Source organism: Mustela erminea, chromosome 19 (assembly GCF_009829155.1).
Source record: "Mustela erminea isolate mMusErm1 chromosome 19, mMusErm1.Pri, whole genome shotgun sequence".
NCBI classification, from domain to species: Eukaryota; Metazoa; Chordata; class Mammalia; order Carnivora; family Mustelidae; genus Mustela; species Mustela erminea.
In genome coordinates this window covers 20,496,635-20,519,393 of record NC_045632.1, presented here as the reverse complement: position 1 = coordinate 20,519,393, position 22,759 = coordinate 20,496,635, and the positions used below count along the sequence as shown (strand labels likewise).

Sequence of the window (22,759 nt, the reverse complement as noted above, 5' to 3'; positions counted from 1 at the left end):
CGAGAGCGCGCTGAGAGCGCGCGTGGGGTCCGGGAGCGGCTTGTCCTTTAGATGTGGGACACTTGAGGTATCTTTGCTGCTGATGGAATCCTGTGTAGAAGAGGTTGCCCAGCGTGACCCAGACCTTACATCTCAGAAAATCTAGGAGTGTGTGAGTATCCTCTGGGAGGGAGGTAACCCCGCGCCCCAGCCCCCCCTCAGCCCAGCTGCTTGAGGCAAGTGGATCCACTCCGCCAGACAGTTCACAAGCTGGGCTGCTGGAAGCTGCTCCCTCCCCGCACAGCTCCCCACCAACCCCTCCAACTCACTCACTCCCAGCGGAGGCTTGCAGGCTCTAGCTCACCCCAGGGTCCGGGCTCCAATCTTGGGACTCCAGGCATGGCTCTTCCTGCTTCAGCTCCCGCCCTTCCCTGCCGGCTCCTGCGGGCTCCACTCTGCAAGCCCCGTGTGCATCCTGGATACCGTGGGGCCAGGGTGAGCCATCACGGGGGGACTGCTTGAGGCCAGGGACAAGCCAGAGAGCCTTTCCCTGTCTCCTCTGACTCTTTCACCTAAAACGTTCTTGCTGGAATAGGAAAGCCCTTCTTCACAGAAGCACTTTCTGTGGTGCCCGGCCCTTCCCACACAGGATCTCCCCCACTCCTCAGCTGCTTGTCCCAAGTACACCCCGTCATCACCTTCCACCAGAGGAGACCTGCGCCTCTGGGAACTGCACCAGGCAACGGTCCCACACACAATGAGAAACAACCCGCGCCAAGGAGCAGGCAACCAGCCTGGCCTCTTTCTTCCCCGTGCCCCCAAAGCTCCATGGAGGCCCCAGAAGCCCTCTGCTCCTATTCCACGTTCTTCAATAAATAAAGAAATAAAATCTTAAGAAAGAGCAAGAAAGCAATCCCTCCCCAATGTCATGATTTATCTCAGTTTTGCCTTTCACATTAGGTGCACACACAAACTCCGCAAGAGAAGTATATATTTTGAGTCACACAGATAGTTTCAATTTTTTCCAGTGGCCACATTTTTTAAAAAGTAGAAGCAAAAACAGGTGAAATCATCGATTTTCACAACAGGTTTTATTTCACCCAGTACATCCAAAATGTTATCTCAACACATAACTAGTATAAAAATTATTGGTGAGATAGTTCACACTCTTCTTCTAAGTCTTCAGAATCTGGGGTACGTTTTAGGTTTCCAGCACATCGCAATATAGCGCAAGATTTTCATCAGAAGTCCACGATCTGTAGTTCGATGACCTTTTAAAATGTACTCAGTTGAAAAGGTGCGTTCTCATCCCCTTGTGCCCCTGCACACACAAAGTTGCCCTGTCACTGCAAGGACACCCTGCTTGCTCTGGGAATCCCCAGCTCTGGGGGCCTGGCCTGTTTAGCTCCTCTTCTGGCTCTAAAACCATCGCCTTGGTTCTGGAGGCTAGAAGTCCGAACTCCAGGAGTGGGCCTGGGCAGTGCTCCCTCTGAAACCCGGGAGGGGGTCCTTCACAGCCTCTTCCTAGCTTCTGGGGTAGCCAGAACTCCTGGGTGTCGTCCTTGGCCTGCAGCTATGTCTCCCCAACACTGACTGTTGTCGCATAGCGTCCTCCCTGGGCGTCTCGGTCCTCACACGGCTGTCTTCCTTCCAGGGCACCAGTCGTCTGGCACAAAGGACCAACCGTGCTCCGGTCTGACCTCATCTTCGCCTACTGAGTCCTTGTCTTTCTTTTCAGAATCTTCTGGGGAAATCCAACTCCACATTTAACACCAGCTAAAATGCTACCTCCTACCCACAGCCTTCCATGAACTTCCCTCCCCCAACTCCCTTTCATGTTCCCCAGAGAAATGACATCTTTTACGTGGCTCCGAGTCCCTGGCTCGCCTTCCTGTGAGCAAAGATCAGCCCTTCACAGAGTCTGGGCACAATTTCCCCGTGAAGCAGCTTCGGATCGCACAGCCCAGCACAGACCATCACTTGGGAATTCGGACACAAAGGAACCAGCAGAGCACATAGCGACTGACCAGGCGAGCTTTCCTGCAAGAGAGCGCGGCAGAGCATTGGGAGACGGGAGTCAAAGAGAATCTTCCTGGAAGATAACTGTTTTTTGTCTTGGAGGGTAAGATCATGACCGTGCGTCCGCGCAATGAGATTTTCAGGTTTTTTTGTTTTTGCTTTTTTAAGATTTTATTTATTTATTTGACAGACAGAGATCACAAGTAGGCAGAGAGAGAGGGGGAAGCAGGCTCCCCACTGAGCAGAGAGCCCGATGTGGGGCTCAATCCCAGGACCCTGGGATCATGACCTGAGCCCAAGGCAGAGGCTTCAGCCCACTGAGCCACTCAGGTGCCCCTGAGATTTTTGTTTTCGAATGTTCTGCACGGAGTTCACCGTGTAGCTGCCACAGCAGCCATGAAGGTGACCGGGCCATTGTTTCTGTCCTGTTTTCTTCCAAGCACCTAGAACGCTCTGTAATTATGTCTGCCTTTGTCACGGCTATTGTTCTCGACACTGTGCAGAGAGATAAGCATTCCAAGTGTATTTGCTGAATAAATACACTGGGCTGAAAGAAACCCAATTTGGGCTTTTCTCCTCTCCTCAGAGTTGGAGGACACACTGATCTCCACAGCGTGAAGCTCCGGGGAAAGGATGGCCTCTTCCATTCTTCTCGGAGCCTGAGGGGCAGGAGTCACTTCCGATCCCTCCAGCCCTCCGTGCAGATGTCCTGGGAAACTGAAGGCAGCTCCTTGCCTGCCGTCACCTCAAACTCACACCCACATGCCTGCTGGGCCCTGGCCTCTCTGCACTTGGTCTGCAATTCCCCTGGACGACTTTTTGCTAACACCAAAGGCAGCAGGGACCCTTTGAGTCCCTGGGGCCCATTTCATAACTGTTCGCCTCCCCAGGATCAAGCAGGAAAGGCCAGGCTCCTGGTCCGACTGGCACCTGCAGGGTCAAGCAGACGGACCCCTGGCAGTGGTCCACGCTTTCCCGGGATCAGTGTGGCCTCCCTTCTCACCCCAACCTCCAGCCCAAACACCCCTCCTGCGGCTCCCGAGTTCTCGCCCTGGTGCACACAGCCCTGTCATTCTCCAGCCCTTGAAACCCTGCCCATCAGCAAGGCCCAGAGCAGTCCAGATCCCTCACAATGCATCGAAGCTCAGGCCCTGGGCCTCTCAGCTACCTTGTCTCGCCGCTTTGCCTGCGGAGCCTCCTTCGCACCCTGGACTCTGAGCCCACCTGCCATGTGCTAACAGCATCCGACCGGAGGCTGGTTGAACACAGGAGCTGCGGGGCCCAACCCTGTCTGGCCGTGACGAGGTCCAGGGGTCCCCAAACTTGTCGAGTATGCTTGTAACGTGTAATAAACTTAAGGCAGAAATGTACACATTCACTTCTCCAGGCAACAAAATGTTCTCACAGAAGGCAGAACAAAGCCAGGAATGACGAAAGTGGCTCTTTACATAAGTGACAACAGTAGGATTCCCACCACAAGCCACCCACCAAGCACAGATCTGGAAGGTGAGGGACTCACGGGGGCACTGGGGCCTTGCAGCCTGTTTATACACTGCCAGAGAGCTGCTGGGTTCCCTGGAAATAATACTGAAGCTGTTAGCTAGGTCTCCTCCGAGGGAGAGGATGGGGAGAGTTTGAAATCCCAGCTGAGTCGCCCTACCTCTGGTAAAATAAAAATAAGTTAGAATCCTTGAACTGTTGAACAAGTTGAATAAAACATAAAACTGATCTTCTACCTCAACTCCCACCTAGCAATCAGAGCTCAGGCGTGTAACTTCTGCCCCCAACCCGGACCCAAGGCTGGCCTTTGCACACGCTGCACGGAGGCAGGTCTGTGCAGGGAGGCGCCCGTATAAGGCTCTGCTCCAGGATTCTGCCCTCCACACTGCTCTTAGGGGCCCATGCAGCCTGATGTCCCATGTTCTTCCAGCATGCCAGGGACAAGCAGGCCTAGGGGGCTGGCACTGCCACCAGGAAGTGCCAGGGATGGCCCTGAGAAGCTAGGGTCACCCACCTAAGGAGGTGGCAAAGAGGAGCAGAACCCCGGCCTCTGGCATCCTTCTAGGCGGTGGCACTGGGGCAGGGACCCCCACCTTGGTGCTGTGTGGCCCCAGAAAAGTTGTCTTTCCGGGAGGATAAAGAAGGGCAGGGAGACGGGGCAGAACGGATGTTTGTAACTTACTGGGGTGTGAGTGCTAGCACTTGTCTTTTACCACGTGCCAGGACAGCACCCAGAGCCAATGACAGTACCAGCACTGGATGTGTTCAGTGACCTCACACACCCAGCCCGCCGTGTGAGTGCACGGTCCCACCACCTGTTTGCTCCCACACTCTCCCGGCTGTGGGTCTAGACGCCCAGAGCCAGGCCAACTCCTTGGGTCCCCTGGCACTCTGAGCAACGAGGCAGTAGACAAGGCGAGATATAGCTTTAAGGCAAGGCAAAAATATAGGTCAGCACTGTATTAGTCAAATAAAACAAAATGTTAAAAAAAAAAGGGGGCGGATTAAATTTCCGAGACAGTTTATTTCTACCTTGCCCTGGCGAGGAGAAATGCTGTGGCCCTTCCCCTGTGTCTCCCAGTGCTGGGGTAAGGCAGAGCTCTGGGCCGAGGCCCCAGGCATGGCGTGGGCTGTGGCAGGTGGTGGCTTCATGTCTCTGTAGCTGGAGCCACGGTTTCCCAGTGCGCCTCCTTAGTGCCGTCCCACACACCCTGCCTCTCCAGCACGGCCTGCAGCAGCTCTCGGATTCTTTGGTTTTCCTTGGACGTAGACTGCCAAACAACCTCAAGCTCACCTTCCATTTCTCTGAGAAATACACAAAAAAGAGAGAAGGTTAAAACAGCACAATGAGAAAAATATTTATAGAACCCTTGCAATTCTTAAAGTAGCCAGAACTCAAAGGGAAGAATGCTTGATGTCAGAGAAGAGATCCCATGGTGTCTGGGTTCTGAGCCAGAGACTGTCAGGGCTGAATGAAACGCTGAGGTGTCCTGGAAATAGAAAAAACACTGAGTCTTGCTTTCTCCTTTGTTTGGGACCCTTGTTCTCTATAGAATTAACATGTATAAGAATAAAACACAGCACCCGCAGCGGCTGACCTACAGCACAATGGCTAGCTGTGGGCGCCCACACAGCACAGACCTGTAAGCCTCTCCCGTGTCCCCTCTACCTGTCCCCACTGTGACCCGGCCAACATCAGGCTCCTCTCAGAACACCCATCCACAGAGCCAAGGGGGGTCCTGGACATGAGTGAGTGTGGAGGTGAGGAGGGGACTGTGAGGAGTGAGGCTCATATCCGAGGACACAGAAAAGACTGGCCTAGACAGATCACGTGCCAGGAGCGAGCATTCAGAGGGAACCGAGATGTACAAGGAAAGGGTACCAAGGACTCTGTGACAGGTAGCATGTTGAGTGCTGAGGAAGCGGGGCTGACAAGGTATCTGTGTCCTCACAGGGCTGTGGTCTTCTGGGGAAACAGATCAGGGTACCAGCTGCCACCTCACAGGATGGTGGACCCCACTGGAGAGTGAGGAGGACAGAAAGACCAGCCTCAGCCTAGGGGGAAGAGCAGGCCTCATGCAGGAGGGCACGGTGGGGAGGCCAGCTCCTTCATAGATATGGCTGGATGGTTATAGAAAATGCTAGAAACTGCACTACCAAATGGGGTGAGCAGTGCTATTTAAGGAGGAAGACAACGAGATTCAAGGAGGCCAGTGACACGCCCACTTGTCCAATGTCACTTCTCTTGTGAACTGTTCCTTCTTTCCAAGCCCCCCAGTGCCCACTGAATGTTGGGTGCTATTTGATTAAACTGTGTTTTAAAAATCTCCAAATTTCTCTTTTCTGGTACAGAACACCTAGATGTTTGATAAATTACAGCAATCATGACACATGTGTGGCCGAACTCAAAATAAGAACAGCAAGTCTCTAAGGGCAGAAAAAGAAAGACTAAACTGAAAGCACAGAGGGAGGGAACAGAATGCTGTTACTGCTTATTGTTCTGAGGACAAAAGTTCGTGCCAGGAACTCACATTTTTATAGGATGGAGACTAACTGTTGGGTCCATGCAAACTGGGTAGGACAGAAAACCCCAAGGCTCGCTCATATCCATGTTATTCCCCGTCTTCCTAGAAACACGCTGAACTAACCACGTCTTCCACAATTGGGCAAGTAAGTAGAGACACGTGAAGGGCCCTCAGAGAAAGCAGAGCTCAGTGGAAAATCTGCCCATCTTCAACAGAAACCTGCTCTGAGAGGCTAAGTGCCTCCTAGGTGTCTGCAGCCACCAGCTCGTTCTCAAATGGATCTGGAGTTTGAATCTACATTGTTCCCCATGATTGGGCACCCCCAGGACCTGTGTGGAGTGAACAGCCATTTTAGACACAATTAGGGGAAGGGCTCAATGGATGGGTTACATAGTACACTGGACACAACTGAAGAGGGAATGAGCAAACTAATATAGAGCAGAGGAAATCACTCCGAATGCAGTAGAAAAATACCAGGTATTAAGGAGTTATACATTATAAATGCAATAACAGCATTTTTAAATATAATACATAATATATAATAAATGTAATAAAACCCTTTTTAAAAGACTTCTGGAAGTTTTTGGGTTTTTTTTTGAAAAATATTACTATAGCCTATTTTTAAAAATTAGTAATGAAATTAAAGTGACTCCAGGTTGTAAATATTCTCTTGCACCAAAGAGAAGCAAATGCAAATCTTCTGTAGAGAAAAACGTCCTTAATCCAGAACCTCAGGACTCCACAGATTAAATTCAACCATATATGCGTTCATAGTTAAAAATTTGTTGTATGTAGAAAGAAACAAGCCACATAAAGCAAGAGTCAAAAAAAAAAATTAAGCCCTCCTAAAATTCTGATATTGAAAAAATAACAACAAATGAAATGTTAAAAAAAACAAAAGATGTATTTAAAAAAAGAAAGACCAAGACTTTATTTTAAAAACGACTAGCCAGATTTTCAAAAGAACCAAACAGAACTGAAAATGAAATACAACGTTGCTGACTAAAAACAAAACAAAACAAAACAAACAACTCAGTGGCTAGGTTAAATGGTACACTGAACACAGCTGAAGGGAGGATCAGTAAACAGGAATACTGAGCAGAAGAAATTATCAAACAAAAAGATGGAAAATTTAAAAGATAAGGCATATGGAAGGTCTAACATACATTTAATCTGAGCTCCAGAAGGACATTTAGAAAGAATAAGGGGAAATAATTAATTTTAAGAGATAATGGCTTATTTTAAGAGATGAGAATATTCTAGACTAATGAAAAATCATAATCACAGATATACAGAGTAAGTTACACCAAGTAGATAAGTAAAAAGAAGCTTATAGTTAATTACATACCAATGAAATTGCAGAATACAAGAGACAACGGAAACCTTTTTTTTTTTAAGATTTTACTTATTTATTTTATTATTTTACTTTTATTTTTTAAAAATTTTATTTATTTGACAGTGAGAGAAAGAGACAGCAAGAACAGGAACACGAGCAGGGGGAGTGGGAGAGGGAAAGCAGTCTTTCAGCTGAGCAGGGAGCCCAATGTGGGGCTTGATCCCAGGATCCTGGTGTCATGACCGGAGCTGAAGGCAGACACTTAGTGAACTGAACCACCTAGGCACCCCCTTACTTATTTATTTTAAAGAGAGAGCACACAGGTGGTGGGGAGGGACAGAGAGAGAGGGACAGAGAATCTCAAGAAGACTCTGCTCTGAGCACAGCTGCTGGCATGGGGCTCAGACTCACAACCCTGAGATCGTGCCCTGAGCTGAGATCAAGAGTTGGACACAACCGACTGAGCCACCCAGGTACCCCATGTCAATTATTTTTAAAAATGACAAAAGGCGGGACGCCTGGGTGGCTCAGTTGGTTAAGCAGCTGCCTTCGGCTCGGGTCATGATCCCGGCGTCCTGGGATCGAGTCCCGCATCGGGCTCCTTGCTCAGCGGGGAGCCTGCTTCTCCCTCTGCCTCTGCCTGCCATTCTGTCTGCCTGTGCTCGCTCTCTCCCCCTCTCTCTCTCTGATAAATAAATAAAAATCTTTTAAAAAAAAATGACAAAAGGCTTGTTGGACACTTGTCTTTTGGCTTGTCAAAAGAGCCTTCTCAAGCAGAGAAGATAGTAGAATATGCTGATAGAAGACTGTCAATGTAAAATTCTATAGGTGGCAAGAATTATCTTACAAGGAAGAAGGAAAAATGCAGATATTTCCAGGTAAACAGAAACTAAGAAAGCTCACTCCCAACAGACTCTTACTAAAGAAACTTCTAAACAATGTATTTTAGGAAGAAGGAAATTAATCGGAGAAATAAGGTCTGAGATGTTAGAGGGGATATATTAAAAGATAAACTGAGGAAATAAGAAAATTTTAAGAGTTTATTTGAGCAAAACTCAACTTGAATTGGGCAGCATCCCACCTAGCAAAGAGAAAGGAGCTCTGAGGAACTGTACAAAATGAAAGACTTTTTTAGGCAGAAGGAAGCAGGAATAAGGAAGTTATATTCAGTAAAAGCGGGTTGGTTATTGCAAAGTTACTTTCCTTTAGGGGACGGCAAGGGTCTCCCAGGCATATGACCTAAGTAGCACTGACTACACAATTCTTTTTTTTTTTTTTTTTTAAGATTTTATTTATTTATTTGACAGAGAGAAATCACAAGTAGATGGAGAGGCAGGCAGAGAGAGAGAGAGAGAGGGAAGCAGGCTCCCTGCCGAGCAGAGAGCCCGATGCAGGACTCGATCCCAGGACCCTGAGATCATGACCTGAGCCAAAGGCAGCAGCTTAACCCACTGAGCCACCCAGGCGCCCCAACACACAATTCTTTTTTTTTTTTTTTTTTTAAGATTTTATTTATTTATTTGACAGAGAGAAATCACAAGTAGATGGAGAAGCAGGCAGAGAGAGAGAGAGAGGGAAGCAGGCTCTCCGCTGAGCAGAGAGCCCGATGCGGGACTCGATCCCAGGACTCTGAGATCATGACCTGAGCTGAAGGCAGCGGCTTAACCCACTGAGCCACCCAGGCGCCCCCAACACACAATTCTTGACTAACCAGTTTAAGATTCCCTTTCTGGAAGAGCCAAACTGTAATTAAGTCAAGTCTTGGTTTGGTGATGTGTGGGCCCTGCATATGTGAGACTCATTTGGGGCCTGTTGTCTTGTTTATAATAATCATTAAGTAAAGAAATTGGTACCTGTGGGTAAATCAGAATAAAGAATTATATAGAAACTAGTAACATTTAATTGGGGGGGCTAAAGATATAAAATAGATCTTTGGTCTTCACTTTTATCTACCGAATGACACTAGATGACATCATATAAACTGAGGGGGGAAAGAATTAGATAAAAGCATTAGATCTTGCACTGGGGATAAGAAATGTAGACATGTCTTGGGCGCCTGGGTGGCTCAGTGGGTTAAGCCGCTGCCTTCGGCTCAGGTCATGATCTCAGGGTCCTGGGATCGAGTCCCGCATCGGGCTCTCTGCTCAGCAGGGAGCCTGCTTCCTCCTCTCTCTCTCTCTCTGCCTGCCTCTCTGCCTACTTGTGATCTCTCTCTGTCAAATAAATAAATAAAATCTTTAAAAAAAAAAAAAAAAGAAATGTAGACATGTCTAAATTTAAGTAAGATTTTTTTTTTTTTTTTTTAGCCCAACGTAGGGCTTGAACTCACAACCCTGAGATTGAAACCTGAGCTGAAATCAAGAGTTGGTCACTTAACCAACTGAGCCACCCAGGCACCCCTAAATTAAGATTTTTAATGTTAAATATCCATGGTAAAATTTTAAGGGTAACCACTGAATGTACAGAAATAGAATGCATAACTTTCAACGATCTAAGGAAAGACAGTGGAATAAGGGGAAAAAGTGAAAAACAAAATGTCATTTTATTACTGTGATTCTAAACCAACTATCTAGCAAGAAATCTGGTATTGGCTCAATTTTTTACGAAGCAGCTGTGTATGGCGGTAAGAACTTCTGTGACTCCAGAAGCCATTATAGGTATGGCAAGTAAGAGCTCATCCTGCCTTGCATTTATGAAGCACCTGGCTGGTGGAAAACAGCTATCTGCATTCTGCATGACATCAAACACCCGGATCGTCCTACAACTTGAAGAAATCCCACATGTGCATTATGATTCTTCTGAGCCCACCAGTTTATGTTCCAGTCTGGCAAAGACAGCACAGCCAGTGTGAAAAGGCAGAGTTAAGCACGAAGGACCACCAAGTTCACCTTCATGGAGCACACGACATTCCCCACTGTTTTTCATACACTGGCCACACTTCCTCTAGCTCATGTTTAAAGGGCCCACATTTAAAGGGTAAAGGGTAACTGATTTAGTACCTTACATGCACAGAGAACATCATGTGGCCATCATCTCATGATCATGATCTTACAAGAAGGGAATGATCAGAGATTTTAAAATCCTCAGAAATGAAAAAAAAAAGAAAAATCAGAAATAAGACACTTGATAAAAAAATTTAAAAATCCCAAGAAAAACAAAAGCATCAAAGAGAGGAGAAAAGAGGGAAGGACAGTTAGAGGCCCGGACTGATTTAAGAAGTCCAATGTTCAAACACTGGGGAGCTCTCCACGGGGATTCAGGAAAATGAGGAGCACAGCACGGTGATGGGCAACATCCTGCTGTATACCTGAAAGCTGCTGGGAGCCGATTCCCGCCCATAACAAAATGCGAATTGGGTGAGACAAGGGCGATGTTGACTAGCCTTGTGGTGGCAATCATTTCACAGGATACACATGAATCAAACCATCACATTATACACCTTAAACTTACACAATCCTGTATGTCAATTGCTGGGGGAAAGCATTTAAAAAGAAAATGAGGGGCGCCTGGGTGGCTCAGTGGGTTAAAGCCTCTGCCTTGGGCTCAGGTCATGATCCCAGGGTCCTGGGATAGAGCCCCGCATCGGGCTCTCTGCTCGGAGGGGAGCCTGCTTCCTCCTCTCTCTTTGCCTGCTTCTCTGCTGCCTACTTGTGATCTCTGTCAAATAAATAAATAAAATCTTAAAAAAAAAAAAAAAAAAGAGCAAATAAGAATCAAGACCAATATTACATTCAGATAAAACTTAAATGTAAAAGATAAACAGAACGGGTCCAGGGGGTTTTACTAGAAAATTCTGGCCAACATCCGCAACCAGACCTACTCTGTGGGGCTGGGGTGTCCCTACCGTTTCTGCTGCAGAGCCTGGTCCAGGATATCCTGCTTGTCCTGCAGCATCTGATGCAGGTGCCTCATCTCTTGCTGGTACTGAGCTGTCCTGCTGGCGAAGTCTTCCTGCTGCTCTGTCAGGCGGTGACTGATGTCATCCACTTTCAGTGCCGCCTGCTTCTTGTACCCCTGGGAGAGGGAGGAGGCCCCGTGTGAGTAAGGGGATGCTGCCTGTCACCCAGGGGGTGGTTTCCCGGACGTGTACCCTCCCCTACCCTCCCTGTCTGGGCTATCAGAGCTCACTGAGATGATGAGTAAACCTTGCGTAAGTCTGATCTGGGAGGGCTAGTCTGGCTCATAAAATCATAAAAGTCACAGAGAGTAAAAACAGAATACCAAGTATACGGAAACCAAATTTCTCCTTTTTATCAGACCTAGTTTTTTATATGCTACAACTCAAAACAGACCAACCTGGAGGCGTCTGTCACACTCTACTGGTAAACATATTGACAGAGATAAAAGCCTGATTCGTTTATTTTCCTTCTCCATTTTTTTTCTGGGTAGTATTTAAAGTATGACTTCCTTCTGAGCATTTCTAAAACTGGGGTTACAGAGATTCTAATTTGTACTTGACACAGATTCAATTCCATTTAGAAGTCCAGTCTCTCATGGTTTGTCTTCCCATTCAGTTTTCCCTCCCTTCCCCTATGGTCCTCCACACTAGTCTTTATTTTCTACATATGAGTGAGACCACATGATAATTCTCTTTCTCTGGCTGACTTATTTGACTTAGCGTAAGCCCCTCCAGTCCCAGCCGTGTTGATGCAAAAGTTGGGTATTCATCCTTTCTGATGGCTGAGTAATATTCCATTGTATATATGGACCATATCTTCTTTAACCATTCATCTGTTGGAGGGCATCTCGGTTCCTTCTATAGTTCGGCTATTGTGGACATTGCTGCTATGAACATTGGGGTGCAAGTGCCCCTTCTTTTCACTACATCCATATCTTTGGGGGTAAAAGCCAGTAGTGCAATTGCAGGGTCATAGCGTAGCTCTATTTTTAATATCTTGAGGAACCTCCATACTGTTTTCCAGAGTGGCTGCACCAGCTTGCATTCCCACCAACAGTGTAAGAGAGTTCTCCTTTCTCCATATCCTCACCAATATTTGTTGCTTCTTGTCTTAATTTTTGCCATTCTAACTAGTGTATCAATTCTACTTAGAAACTGACAGTTTATACATTCGCTCTGACCCAACAACTGGTTTACTTCATGGTTTTTACATTTCCAGCTCAAAGAGTATGTTTTTTCTTTCTCATTGTTTATTAATTTCTGTATTTTAGCTTTTTGATCAACAAATGTGCCTTATTTCTACTCTAGGGGTTACTTTTTGAGCCAATCTACAGTCAGTCAGCTATACACAAACACACACACCAATAAACCTTACAGATTTTCTTAAATCTTCTATATCCTTAGTTACTTTTGTTTCATCTTTTTTTTTTAAAAGATCCACTAAGAGTTTATTTCAATTATTACATTGTTTTTAAAGATTTTATTTATTTATTTGACAGAGATCACAAGTAGGCAGAGAGGCAGGCAGAGAGAGAGGAGAAAGCAGGCTCCCCACTGAGCAGAGAGCCCGATGTGGGGCTCGATCCCAGGACCCTGGGATCATGACCCGAGCTGAAGGCAGAGGCTTTAACTCACTGAGCCACCCAGGCGCCCCTTGTTTCATCTCTTGATCTATCTTGGACCAAGAGAAGATTAAAGCTCCTATTATTTAAAAAAAATTTTTTTTTAAGATTTTATTTATTTGACAGAGAGAGATCACAAGTAGGCAGAGAGGCAGGCAGAGAGAGAGGGGGAAACAGGCCCCTTGCTGAGCAGAGAGCCTGATGTGGGGATATGGGGCTCCATCCCAGGACCCTGGAATCATGGCCGAGCCAAACACAGAGGCATTAACCCACTGAGTCACCCAGGCGACCCTAAAGCTCCTATTATTACGATGTTTCCATTTCCCTATTTTGCTGTGTTACACAGATTTTCTGTTTATTTAGTGAATAAATATTCACAGCTACTATACGCCATTAATTGCAATCTCTAGCATTTCTTTTGTTTGTTTCATTTAGGCCTTTTGGCCTGAACTCTATCTCAGCACATGTAAAGATTGCAACTTTGCTTTCGTTCATTCTGTTTGCATACATCTGGATTATCTTTACTCATCCTTTTACTCTTCAGCTTTCGGATGCACTTGGTTTCAGACTGTCCCTTGGCTCCATCATGGAATATCATTTGCTTCACTATCAATCTGTTTTCTTTTCATGGGTGAATTAGCTCATTTATATTTATTTATATTTGTTTGGTCTCAATTTTGTTATTTTATCTACATACATTTTTAAAGACTAGAATATAGTCTGTTTTCTCTGTTCTTTTTACTGTTGTAATTCTATTTGGGAATGGATCTCTCTCGATTCTTCTGGTGACTTTTATTCTCATGCCTTTACATTACATGTCTTTAGTCCTTTCATTTAGCAAAAGTAACATAATGTTAGCTCATAACCTTTTCTTGGCCTACTTAAATATGTTTAAGCTCCTCCTACTGATTTTTCAGCTTGAAATGATATCCTTTGAACGCTGAGTTATGACTAGGATGCAATCAGCTAGTTCTACTTTCTACTTTGCTACCTCCTTGACCTTGGATGTATTAATTCCACATTGTCAAAAAACATTCGCATTTTATTACATCAGCCTTATCCCTGCTTCGCTGAAGTCATAGCTCCCAGTTAAATTCATCCTTTGCTCACTACTCTTTTGGAATTTGCCCAATTGTTTCTTGATTGGCTGAACTCAAGTTGATTAATCTTCAGGGGAGATTTATAGGAAAACTGTGCCTGGAGTTCCTACATGGTCAAAACTGCCGGAAGAGTAGCTTGGTTGGATGGAAACATACTTGGCTCATACTCCGTCTCCTCGAATATTTGTAGAAGGCATTGCACTGCTCTCTGGTATTCAGTATTGCTGTGGAGAAGTGGGAGGCCAACACAGTTTTCTTTTTCTTAAGTCTTGGCCTTTTGCCTGGGTGTCCAAGGTTTTCTATCTTTTTTTTTTTCTTTTTTTAAGATTTTACTTATTTATTTGAGAAAGAGAGAGAAAGCTGGGGGAGCAGAGAAGGAGGGACAAGCAACTCTGCACTGAGCGAGACGCCTGATGCGGGGCTTGATCCCACGATGCCAGGATCACAACCTGAGCTGAAACCAAGAGTTGGATGCTTACAACGACCAAGCCACCCGGGCACCCCTGTCTAGATATGGATTTCTTTTTCTTTATCCTACCTCATTAGACTGTAACAACTAAGTGTACTTGAAGATTAAACTTACCATATCCTCACTGACTTTAAAACTGCATCAGAAATAAAATTCCCAGAAAACTATGATTTCTGCTAGGAATCTCAGATGACATTTTAGAAGTAAACACAACTCCCAAAGCTATCTGGTTAAATTAAGTCATTCCTACCACCCGATGCCACAGGATCAGTTGCCCTGAGTTCTGGGTAGAGGACAAATGTAGCATTTTCAACTTCCCTTTTAGCAAAGCAACTCTTTCTTCAAATAGCATCATGCCTAAAAGCCCCAATGTGGGAACAGGAGTGGAGCTGCTCTGGCCCACAGAAGGAATGAGTTCCCTGATGTGTGGTGGGAACACTCCTCACCTCAAAGGCCACTGCCCATTATCAATGAGAACAGTGATGTGCTAGAGGGTAGGTTAGTCTTCTCTGAATTTTGTTAGATGGAGGTGATCTTCCCTGGGGACGGCCCAGACCCAGGCAGAATCCAGAACAGGGTAAGGGTATCTAAGGGATGTTGTATGTGGCAGTTCCTACTGGAAACCAGAAAGGCCCTCAGGGAGCAACTCTGTACCCCTTGAAAATCATGAAGAACAGGTTGTGTGGCTTCCAAGACCTTGATGTTTATGTTATTTAGGCAATATTCATTAAACACCAAGAAAAAAAGTCTGTTCTTTGCATTAGGGCTGAGCAAAGTTAATAACTTTTAAAGTTAAAGAAGTTAGTAACTTTTAAAAAATAAGTAATTTAGGACTTATGTTCCCTAGAACAAAACAAAGTTATAACATCTTTACATACATATGTATATACACCTGGCTGTACACAGAGCCAGCCAATGTTTTGTCTTAGTTAATTTCCCAACATAGTAAATGTCATCAATCTATTTCATGTGTCAGGCCTTTTTCATCATTATCCGACAGAGGTCCAATCTCATTCCCCATGCTAGAGCTAAATGCACTCAAAGACCTTCTCCTTCCCACCCAGGCCTCTAGCCTGCACGCACCCCTGCTCTTGCTCCAGAGAAGTCAGTCTGGCTGGGAAGGCAGTGGAGGCAAAGGCGGAGGCTGGCAGTCAGAACATAGCTGGTGGGGACATAAGAGCTCAGGTGAGGGAGGCGGCCTAGGGGAGGAGAGCTAATACCCCGACAATAGTTTTCTTGGGCAGAGAAACTGGAGGGTGCAATTACGGTTAAGCTAGAGAGAAGAGGGTCAACCTTGCTCCCAACTGAATCGACAAATCCCGGGCTTGAGCGTAAAGCCTGCACATTAACGTCAGGATAGAGCCTGGATACTTTTCCATAGCATTTTTCTTCTTTTAAATAGCAGTATGGTATCTTATTGTACGGATAAGCCAGTTTATTAATGAGTGGACTGGTCTACATGCAATACTGTTTGACCCTGTGCATGATTAGCGTGATACATAACATGCGACAGGACTCATTTTTTTAAACATGTAAGTCTGACCCCAGGGAGCTGCTGTTTCCGTTTGAAAATGGCACCTCTGAGGCTAATGGCCACTTACCTTGACTTTTTCTTCTAACCTTCCCAAGCGAATATTGCCTTCTATGATTTTGTTGAGAACTCCATGCTTCTCACTTTGTAAACATTTAGCCTAAGGAGAAAAATGAAAAGAAAAAGAATGGGCTCTTAGTTTAACAGAGAAGTTAAAACATTTTTCTGCATAGATCATTTTCCTCACAAGTAATCTCTATTCTGCCACTTGTCCGGGCCCACCACCCCGCCTGCCCCCGACTCCCTGTGTGAGAGATGTGGACAGAACTTGGGCCAATAGCTGAGGTGGGGCAAGAACCCAGAGGAGCAGGTGGGGGCCCCACGTGGGAACCAAGAGAAGACTGAGCCCCCAGAACAAGGGGGATGAGCTGTAAGGGCTTCCAGCACACTTCTCTGTGCTTGTGGAATACAGCATTCCTTCAATCGTATCCAAGGAATAAGTGCCAAGATGCAAATAAACTTTTAGCTTGACTAGCTGAATAATTACAAAATTAAGGATAACGTGAATACACAATGCCATTCACCAAGCCAAATGTGATGGCACCACAGCCAAGAGGAATGTCCCTTGAAGCTGAATGATTTAGATTAATATCAGATGGGACATGAATTGCTACACACTGTAAATTATTTCAAATGCTAAAATTAAAAAAGCAAAGGTGAGTGTTCCTTCTAAGGCAGGCCAGAATGACAATTTGATTTCATTTGATTTCCTTCAGAAAAGAAAAAAATAAGACACAGAAAGTTAAATAACTTGCCATAAGTCACATGGAAAACCCATCCTAAAGGTGGGATTAGAAATTAAGATGGCACTTTCAGGATGCCTGGATGGCTCAGTCAGTTAAGCATCTGCCTTCGGCTCAGGTCATAATCCCACGGTCCTGGGATCGAGTCCTGCATTGGGCTCCTTGCTCAGCTGGGAGCCTGCTTCTCCCTCTGCCTGCCGCTCCCCCAGCTTGTGCTCTCTCATTCTCTGACAAATAAATACATAAAATCTTTAAAAAAAAAGACAGAGAGAAAGAAAGAAGTAGTAATTAAGATGCCACTTTCAATAAATTAAGGTCTAGGAGACCAGGACAGGGTAAGTAAGGTTGGGATGCTTGGCCCACAGTCCCAGGCAGGGCACAGGCAGCCAGTACCACCCCGGGACCCCAAGTAGAAGGGCTGACCTTGGGGCTCCCGGGTGCAAGGAGTTTGCAGGGGCAAGGGGACAGCAGTGTCCGTAAATACACAGAAGTCCCTTGTGGTGGGTGGTGGTAGGGTGGGATGAAAGCAACTCCCCCAAATCTGAGGGCCCTAAGGGTTCTAAACCTGAGCCTTGTTTTTAGGCCGTAACGACGAAGGTCAGGCAGGAAGAGAGAACACAGCTCATTAACAGATTGTTGGTTCAATGTCTAAGTATTCGCACAAACAGTATATGGCTCCCATTTATATTCCCATCCTGAGCCCACAGATATGAGGGATGGGCCTAAGAGAGGCCGTCTGAGGGCTGGGGAGGATCTCAACTTCATCATGTAAACTTGGGAGATCACTGGCCCACATGGGAGGTCAATTCTCCAGCAAGCTTCTTTTCTGCACTCTTGCTATTCCAGGGAGATAAGCCCAGGAGGCACAGCAGAAAAGGAAAAGGGCGCTCAGCACTGCTACAGAAAATGCCTGAGTCCAGCATAGGTCAAGGTGGTTGATATTTCAGGAGGGGGGGCTGCTACGGTAGGGGGAGTGTGTGCTTTGGCTCCTACCATGCCATGTCTGATTTATACTGTTTCTAAAAGACCCAGAAAGGGGGGTACCTGGGTGGCTCAGTGGGTTAAGCCTCTGCCTTTGGCTCAGGTCATGGTCTCAGGGTCCTGGGATCAAGCCGTGTATCAGGCTCTCTGCTCAGCGGGGAGCCTGCTTCCCCCGCCCCGCCCGCCTGCCCCTCTGCCTGCTTGTGAGATCTCTCTCTATATATCAAATAAATAAATAAATGAAACTTTAAAAAAAACAAATAAATAAAAGACCCTGAAAGGACTCAGAGATCACCACTAACATGTAACCACACTCCTACCAACAACTATTATAATTTAAAAAAAAAAACTTTTTTTTTTTTTTGGTGACCTTGAAAGTACAGAATGGCACCTCAAGAGTGGCTTAATTAGCATCTTTTATTACAAGTGAGGATCACATTTTCCCCCAAGAGCTGTGTGCTATTTATATTTCCTCTTACATAAACAATAGCTAAAAGCCTGCATCCACTTCTCTATAGAGGAGCTGATGTCTTCCTAGCAGACGTGAATAAGCCCACACCACGCCCTACCAGACTCCCCAGACCATTCACCTGTGGTAAGGGCTGAGTGATGCCAAGTTTGCCAATTTCCAACTGCCTCAGGAAGTCCTCTGGTCTCCTCTGTCATGACACCCACTCAACTATTGCTTCTAATGCTAGGCTACCAGAGATCCACAACTCTGCTTAAATGAACGTTTAAATGTACGTAAGCAACATGTGCTCAAAGTTGAAAAATCATCAAGTGCAAGTAAGCAAGATTTCTTTTTCGTTGCCTGTCATTTCACCACTTGGAGATACTACATGGCCCTATGGCTGACACCTTATTTTTTTTTTTTTTAAGATTTTATTTATTTATTTGACAGACAGAGATCACAAGTAGGCAGAGAGGCAGGCAGAGAGAGAGGAGGAAGCAGGCTCCCCACTGAGCAGAGAGCCTGATTCGGGGCTCGATCCCAGGACCCTGGGATCATGACCTGAGCCGAAGGCAGAGGCTTTAACCCACTGAGCCACCCAGGTGCCCCAATGGCTGACACCTTTTAAAATCAGTGTGGAAGGGGTGACTAGATGGCTCAGTCGCTTAAGCATTTGCCTTTGGCTCAGGTCATGATCTCAGGATCCTGGGATCCAGCTGCAGGTCCAGCTCTCTGCTCAGTGGGGAGTCTGCTTCTCCCTTTGCCCCTTCCCCTGCTCGTGCTCTCTCTCTCTCTCTCTCTCTCTAATAAATGAAATCATAAAAAAAGAGAGAAATTTTGAGAATTAAACTGTTTAAAAAAATAAAATCTGTGGAAATGCCAAGCATCATGGTGGCATCGCTTCTTCCGGCAGGGCATAGCTCCGTCATTTAGGACCAGCAATCACCCCCTCAGTTCCGTCCTTGGGACTAGAGCAGCCAGAAGCAACATGGGGATGAACTCTATTTAACCTGCCTATGGTTCTGTTTCACCTTCACCCAGGGAACACATTAAGCCAGCTTTGGGGAGAGAACACAAAGACTCGTGTGTAATGAACACCTGGTGGCGCCTGCTCTGGTTGGTTAAATGGACGAATTCCATTAGTTCACCTCAGAAAATACCATTTACCATTATTGAAAAGTCTGGGTTATTTGCCTTTTGAAAATGTTTTTCCCCCATGGTTGAAAGCTAAAATTTTGGAGAATCTGAAAATGTACAATTAAAATTTAAAAAGACAAAGCCTTTTACGGATAATTTTGTATTGAAAATGCTTTTTTAAAAAAATATTTGAGGGAGAGAGAGGGAGAGAGAGTGGGTGGAGGGGTGAAGGGAGAAGGAGAGAGCGCATCTCAGGCAGACTCCCAGCTGCGTGTGGAGCCTGACATGGGGCTCGATCCCAGGACCCTGAGATTAAGACCTGAGCTGAAATCCAGTCAGGTGTTCAACTGACTGAACCACCCAGGTGCCCCAAGAAAACGCTCTTAAAATCACATTTGCATGTTGACTTTCAGTGTACTTGAAGGAAGTGAGGGAGCTTACCAAATACATAAGATAGTCGCGTTCCTGGGTTACGTTCTCTGCCAGGCCGACAAGATTTGCCAGGTACTGGTGAGCAGACATTTCGTTCTCCATGGCTTTTTCCACCTGCTTTTTGAGGACATCAATTTTCTTTTGAGACCTCCTAGAGAGTTCCCCCAAATGGTGGAATAAAAAACTCATTAGCCTGAATGGCTAGAACATAGTGAATATCTGCATTGTAAAAACAACAAGTATGTTAGCATTTAAATGTATTCTTCAGCAACCTAATTCTACTAAGTTTCAGGGTGAAAAGAGGGAAGGGAGTTTAATTTTAAGTGAAGCATAGTTATTGACTCCAAATCGAGTCAACAGGTATCATAAAACACCGTCAATAGGCTACTTTGTATGTATTACTCCATTCATTTTTTTGGATCATGTTCTAAAAGATGCTTTTGAAAAAGGACTCCAGTTACCCAAAGCTGACTTTTGAGAAATGTGTAGGAAAGAACTTCTAGGACTTTCGGTCTTAGGGTCATCATTATGACCATTAACTATAATCGATCTATAGACCTGAGAAATGTTGGCTAACACTGGCCAACAGAACAGCCTTTACTATAGTTTTCTTTTGATACCCAGTAATCTCAATGCTACTTTTCCACTTTATAGCCAATATTAGATAAAGACAAAGAAAATAAAAGAGAATATTTAATTTTCTCTTTTTAATACTAAAAAACAAATACACACAACAAAACAAACCCACTTAAGAAAAAAGAGATAAAGGGTGCCTGGGTGGCTCAGTGGGTTAAGCCGGTGCCTTCGGCTCAGGTCATGATCTCAGGGTCCTGGGATCGATGCCCGCTTCGGGCTCTCTGCTCAGCAGGGAGCCTGCTTCCCTCTCTCTCTCTCTGCCTGCCTCTCTGTCTACTTGTGATCTCTCTCTGTCAAATAAATAAATAAAATCTTAAAAAAAAAATAGATAAAAACCTATTTATTTTCTGTGCCCTGTCGAGTTCTTCTCCCAGTGCTTGGTTTCTTGCAGCCAGACTGTTCTTCTCTAAGAGCAGGCTCTGTTTCTGTGCTTGCAGCAGTGCCAACTTTCCCATCAACTCTTCCATCTCGGCACCTTCTTTCTCCTCTTCCTTCTGCAACTGGCTGGGGGACAAAAACATCACAGGCGTGGATCTGGCACACTGAAGCTAACAGGAGGCAGCCGCTGCCGGGCAAGTGAGAGGCAGCCCAGCCCGCCAGCCCGTGGTGGTCTGGGGAAGGCCCCTGTGCAAACGCTGTCCATCCCCTCCCGGAGGGCCCAGGATGGAACTGCTAGGGGCTGGCCACATGGTTTTTTGATGGTAACCTAATGCTTTTCCTGCCAATAACTGTTGCTTATGCCTTTGTATAGATACACTTATGTGTACCCTATCCTTCTTCCAGAAAGAATTTAAGACTGCTTCATTTTTAACATAGGTAAAACTGTCTCCCCCAAATCCTAACGCTAAAACAAATTTTGGGTCATACTAAAGTAATTCTATGTTTTCATGATAAAAGCAACAAAAGAACAAGAAAGGCATACAATTTCAACATACACTTCTGGCAAAATGAGGCTAGAGAAAAGAGTTATTTCTTCATTGGTTCTCTCGGTCAGTTCCCATGTAATCATCAGGACTGACCTGTTCAGTTCAGTGACTTCAGCTTGGAGGCTGAACTCCCAGCAGGGATTTTCCAGATAGTTTTCCATTACTTTCTAGTTTACTAGTTTTAATTAGTCAAAGAGCAGAGGACACACCTAGATAAAAACCATGAAACTGAGGTTTTTATCTTTTTTCTTCACTATCTTCTGTTTTGGTTTTGGAATTTTCTTTAAAGCCAAAGTAATGTACTCAAATCAATCCCTAAAGAAAAATTCCCAATGAAAAACAACTAGGGGCTATAGAGAATGTTGGGAAAGTACTGGTGGGCCAGTCACCTCAGAGAGCAATACATCAAGTTCTAGAAAACACACTTCCCCCGTGACCCAACAGTGCCACCTCTAAATACATACGTAGAGAAACTCTGACAACACGTACTTGAACTCTCACTGTGGCACTACCAAATGGAGCAAACTTATTAACAATTTAAGCTTCCACTAAAATAAGTGAAATGCAGTATTTCATACAATGGAATACCACCAGGCAGAAGGTAAAAGAATCAGCTCTAATAGCTATTTCAACATAGATAGATGTTTGGAAAATTGAGTGTAAAGGTCAATATACTAAAGCACGAATTCATTCATATAAACATTCATATAAAATTCATAAGACACACCAAAAAAATGCCATGGGTCATTTATGGAAACATATGTAAGAATAAAAAACAGACTGGAAATGTAATTCCAAGTTTATGGTAGTGATTCCTTTTAGAAAGCCAGGGATAAATAATGGACTAAGGAGAGTGGTTACAAAGGACTTCAGGTGTATTTCTAACAATATATTTCTTAAGCAAAACAAAGAGGTAAAAGCAATTTGTTTAAAAAAAAAAAAAAAGCTGACAGTTAATAGCTGGTGGGAGAAATAGTTGCTTGCTTAGTTATTTTTATTAAAGATATTTATTTTTAACTCATCTCTACGCCCAATATGGGGCTCAAACACACAACCCTGAGATCCAGAGTCATATGCTTCACTGACTGAGCCAGTCTGAAGCCCTAAAACAGTTACTTTAAAAATTTTATATAAAATATTTTCCCCTCAGGTTCCCTAGAGGAAACCTCTACTGATCACTTGTGATTTTAATTCTTCTGGTAAAAAGCCAGGATTTAAAATGTTTTAAATTGTGTAATACACAAATACACATATAGAGAAGTATGTAAAAGATAATACACATATAGAAAAGTATTTGAAAGACAAATGCATATTTTAATACATAATTATAACAAACCCTCATATTATTACCATATAGGTGAAGAAACAGAACTTTTTGGGGTAAATACTTTTAATAAGAGTTTTTACATCTAGG

General features: G+C 44.9%; 1 protein-coding gene across 6 annotated transcripts in view; it reads right to left on the bottom strand.

Annotated features, from left to right (window-relative positions):
- Positions 1–4,499: 4,499 nt before the first annotated feature.
- CEP89 (centrosomal protein 89) overlaps positions 4,500–22,759 on the bottom strand; it is a 66,276-nt gene continuing 48,016 nt past the window's right edge. For 4 of the 6 annotated variants that reach the window (XM_032324930.1, XM_032324931.1, XM_032324932.1 and 1 more), the window contains 5 exons: positions 20,756–20,923; positions 19,793–19,934; positions 16,050–16,139; positions 11,204–11,373; positions 4,500–4,803 (listed from right to left, as the gene is read on the bottom strand). In XM_032324930.1, coding sequence (XP_032180821.1) covers positions 4,647–4,803; positions 11,204–11,373; positions 16,050–16,139; positions 19,793–19,934; positions 20,756–20,923 — 727 coding nt within the window. In that variant the 3' untranslated portion in view covers positions 4,500–4,646. Of the gene's footprint in view, positions 4,804–11,203; positions 11,374–16,049; positions 16,140–19,792; positions 20,003–20,755; positions 20,924–22,759 lie in introns of those variants that run through there. The other 2 variants (XM_032324935.1, XM_032324936.1) reach the window with 2 other exon arrangements.